Source organism: Gavialis gangeticus, unplaced genomic scaffold (assembly GCF_001723915.1).
Source record: "Gavialis gangeticus isolate Ggan-Ray unplaced genomic scaffold, GavGan_comp1, whole genome shotgun sequence".
In the NCBI taxonomy this organism is placed as follows: domain Eukaryota; kingdom Metazoa; phylum Chordata; order Crocodylia; family Gavialidae; genus Gavialis; species Gavialis gangeticus.
The window spans coordinates 6,119,170-6,123,310 of record NW_017729028.1 but is presented as its reverse complement, the minus strand read 5'-3'; the positions used below and the strand labels follow the sequence as shown (position 1 = coordinate 6,123,310).

The following is a 4,141-nucleotide window of genomic DNA, read 5'->3' as shown; positions in this document are numbered from 1 at the left end:
CCCCCCCCCAGCATCTTTTCTAGAAGGCATGGAAGTCTTTCCCTCTGACTTGACAACTCCTGGCCTCCAGAAGGAGTTGAGCAACAGGAAGTGTACAAGTGTCCATTCCCCAAGGAGAGTCTCCCAGGAGCAACTTCTACCCAGTTGGAATTGGATTCTTTTTCTCTTGGAACTGCCATTTTTGCTCCAAGAGAAACAGCGTGAACATTTATATGCTTGTGGTTTCTACTAGGAGAATAGTGATGCTTCTCGTAGAAACATAATGCTTGTCTATGGCCTAAGTTTTTTGCAGAAATTATTCAGTTGTCATTTCTCTCATTCATCTTGAAATGCATGGAAATGAGATTTCATCTCACTTACAGTATTTCCTCATGTTTAGAAAAAAAATTCAGCTTTAGTGATTGCACTGACAGGCAAAATTTTGGCAAATGTTATGTTGCTCAAAAAAGTTGATAATTGTGGTTTGCTCTGAATGTTATGTTATGAAACACTCAAAATCTTGTCATGTGCAGGTATACAGGCCAAATAGTATAGATCTGTATAAATACTGTGGTGTGGACAGGGAAACACCTATGATAGGGTAAGTTCTTTTAAAAAATATCTGCATGTAAAGTAAGACTTTATATATTGTATATGAAACAGAGCAAAAAGAACATTTGATATCCAAGTTTACTTTTCTTGGAAACTAAAGGTAGATGGTTTTTAATCTGTTTAATTTGAACAAGTATTACTAATTCACATGATTAGAGAACTGAGAAGACAAGAACTTAAAATAATAATTTTTAAAGATATGTCCGTGTGAAAAATATTTAAAATTGTGCTAAAACAACACATTAAATGTGCAGGCTTTACAATTAAAATTATATTTACAGGTTAAAACAAATATCACCAGGTTAAAATGGTTTTTACCTGTCTTCTATATGACTATTTGTAGGATTCTGTATTTTGCACATACCTAAATTGCTGTATCGGAATACCACATTACTGAATAATACCAAGCTGTACTTGAAAGAAAAAGAAAAAAAAATGAAAAAAACACAACCATAAAATTAAGAATTGACATAATAATATCAGTGCACTTAAACTCAAAGATAGCATCCCTAATGTCTAGTTCTGTAACTAAAATGAAAAAAATTGATTGCAGTAGCATGTATTCAAAATTCTTCACATATACCATATATCCCATTTTATTTATAACTTGCTACTGAAGGTGATGAAGTTGTATACATTGTAGCAAGTTCTTAGTTATAATGATTAAGAGCAAGGTAATTGTTTAATCCTTTTCCACTGTCATACAGAAATTGATATGTGATTTTAGTTGTTTATTTTTTTTACAAAAGCATTCAGCTAATTCTCTTCCCCATTGAAAGCAGAGCCAGGTAGCACCTTAGAGACTAACTGGTTCAGAGAGACACAAGAGTTTGTAGGCTGCTTCATTAGGCCTGCTTCGTTAGATAGTATCAACAAAGCTAGCATCTAGCAAAGTCAGTTACTGCCTAAAAAAGTGTATGCCTCTGAACCATTTGGTCTCCAAGGTGCCACTCTGCTCTGCATTCCTCTTGATTTGAGACTATTGTGGCTAACTGCCTCTCTCTTTCCTCATTAAAGTCAATGCTAAAACTGCCATTGGCTTGAATGGAAGCAGAGTGAGGACAAATCTGTGGGATTTTGAAAAACAAACCCTGAAGCTTTTGCATGACCTCTGATGCATAAGATAAGTAGGGCTTTTAGCGTTTACCATTTTTACTTTATTAAATTTGCTGTTAATTAGAGATTGTATTTTGTTGAAATAACTTTTTTTTATTATTACATTTGATTTGTGTAATAGTTTGTGCCTTTTTTGTTACGTTTTTTCCATAGCCATTCTTTGCCCCATATGTTTACATGCCAAGGTATTACCCTGGCAGTTCTCATCTCATCTCACGTCCACCACTAAAAACAAGTTTGTCCAGGGATCAGAGCAATGGCCTAGTAAGTATTTTGAAGGATAATTTAACTACTAACCTAGATAAGTATAGCGAGTACTATTACATTGTTAACTATACTATAAACATTCGAACAATATTTCATAAATAGCGTTAAGAAATTAAGCTACAGCCAATATGAAATTTTAAAATGTATTTTGTTTTTTACTTTTAGCAAATACCTCATAGATGGGAAATTAATTCTACTATAAAACCAGCAAGATTAATATACTATCTGATGGCACACAAGATTGGCAGGATGGTATTTTAGTGAAGACAGTCATTTTCTGGTACTGTAAATAACGTGACTTAGTGGTGGTGATAAATATTGGCACCTGTTAATTATTGTAAATAAACATTTATATATATGTAAATGATTTATATATGAATTTTTATTTACTATATACAGATAAACATCAAAGGCTAGGAGGCAAAAAGTCACGTTGTTGTACTTTTAAAATCAGATAGCCAAAAAATAGGTGTTGCTTTTAATTAATAAATTATAAAAAAAAAAAATAGTATTTTAATCTGAACTAAAACAAAATACATTTTATGATTAGCATACAGTATACATCAGTAGTAATTATATGTGATGTCTAAATATATTGTATTGATACATTTTAAACAAGGAAATAGGCATGTTTTCCTAGAAGACTAAGCTAAAAAAGTTCCCTTTATAACATATTTCATATTTTGCTGATATAAACTGAAGTTCAAAAAAGAATGAAGAACCTAGGCAGACTAAGAAAATAAAAGGCTCATTTGTCAAACACTTTAATTCTAGAATATTGATGCCCTTGGGCAAAGCTAGTAAGGGATTTTAAATCTTTTTTTAATCACACCAAAAAAACAAATGTTTCTGTTTAATGAGATATTACTATTATACTCATTCTTGTTCATTGTTTATTTAATAATTTTGTTGAGACCTTAATAATTTTACCCAAAACATAATATTTTGTTGTTGTTAGGATGTTATCAAGGAGGATGCTGATGAGGGGCTTTCTTCACCCACAGACCCCTCTATGGTAAATGAGTAGTCATGTGGTGTGGAAATTTAGCATCTCATTGCTTCTTCAGCAGTAATGAGTCTGCATTAATCATAACTGCAGTTCACTAACACTGCATCAGTGGCTTGGTGGGCAAGTAGTTAGAATAGTTGAACACTAATGTAGATTGTGAATGAATTTGAGAGCTAATATGTTAATTATAGAGACCTACTGTTTTATTTTCCCCTAGTCTCCTGCTGCCTGTCCCAGTAGCTATGGAATATAGAGCCTGCAGCCGAGACTATAGTATTTTAGTTGGACAGAGTGTAGAACAGCAGTTGGCCATTTGTGACTTAGTTTTTAGAATCTGAGTAGGTGACTCCCACCCTTTTTCTGCTTTATTCAGATATCCCATGCTGCTCCTTATTTGTGTATGTTGTGGCATAAAGCTTCTGTAGCTGACATAGCATGAGGCAATTTTATATGAAAATGATAACAGTGTATAGATAGTCCTGTTCTAGAGACAGTATGCTAAGATGCCTCATGCACCTCTAGCATTTATTTTATTACATCAGACCTACATCTTTGTATTAACATTTATGTGGTTATTTTAACCTCTGACTCTGGAATTTTTAAGTCACTACCAATTCACAAAATGGAAGTTTAAAGTCGCTCCCAAAGCAAAGATGTTAACATTGTTTTGCCTGTTCTCTTAATACCTGTATCTTGTTGGCTTCACTGCCTAGATATGACTTCAAGTATGTTGTCTTTTATTTTAACAGGAAAAGGCTTGCCTAAAATACTATTACCATTGTTGCATAATAAAAAAATGACAAGAACACCAGAAATAGTTACAGCAGTAGAAACCAAACCTGGATTAAAATAACATAAATTAAGGATTTTATTAGAACTGTTTCTCATTCTTTAACTGGGGCTATTGTACCTACATACTGCAGCACATGATAGAATATCATTGTGTTCTGAAACTTGTGATCAACAGTGCACAGTTACAGGCATAGTAAAAAATATGTATTCTGATCCCACATACACACATTATATTTCTACTGAGAGAATCTCAGCTCTCCTGGTAAAAACTATTCAGACATTTATATGGTTTCTCGTGGAACAAAAATGGCAATTCTAGGAGAAAAACAACACATCTCTAACACAGTAGCAGTCACTCCCACAGCA

At 33.3% G+C, this 4,141-nt stretch overlaps 1 protein-coding gene across 2 annotated transcripts in view; it reads left to right on the top strand.

Moving 5' to 3' along the window:
• The window catches only part of KIDINS220 (kinase D interacting substrate 220), a 162,844-nt gene that overhangs the window by 127,224 nt on the left and 31,479 nt on the right, over positions 1-4,141 (top strand). Inside the window, exon 25 of one of the 2 annotated variants that reach the window (XM_019520723.1) lies at positions 1,861-1,971. The exons of the other annotated variant lie outside the window; for it this stretch is intronic. Coding sequence (XP_019376268.1) covers positions 1,861-1,971 — 111 coding nt within the window. The remainder of the gene's footprint in view (positions 1-1,860; positions 1,972-4,141) is intronic. 2 annotated transcript variants of the gene reach the window in all.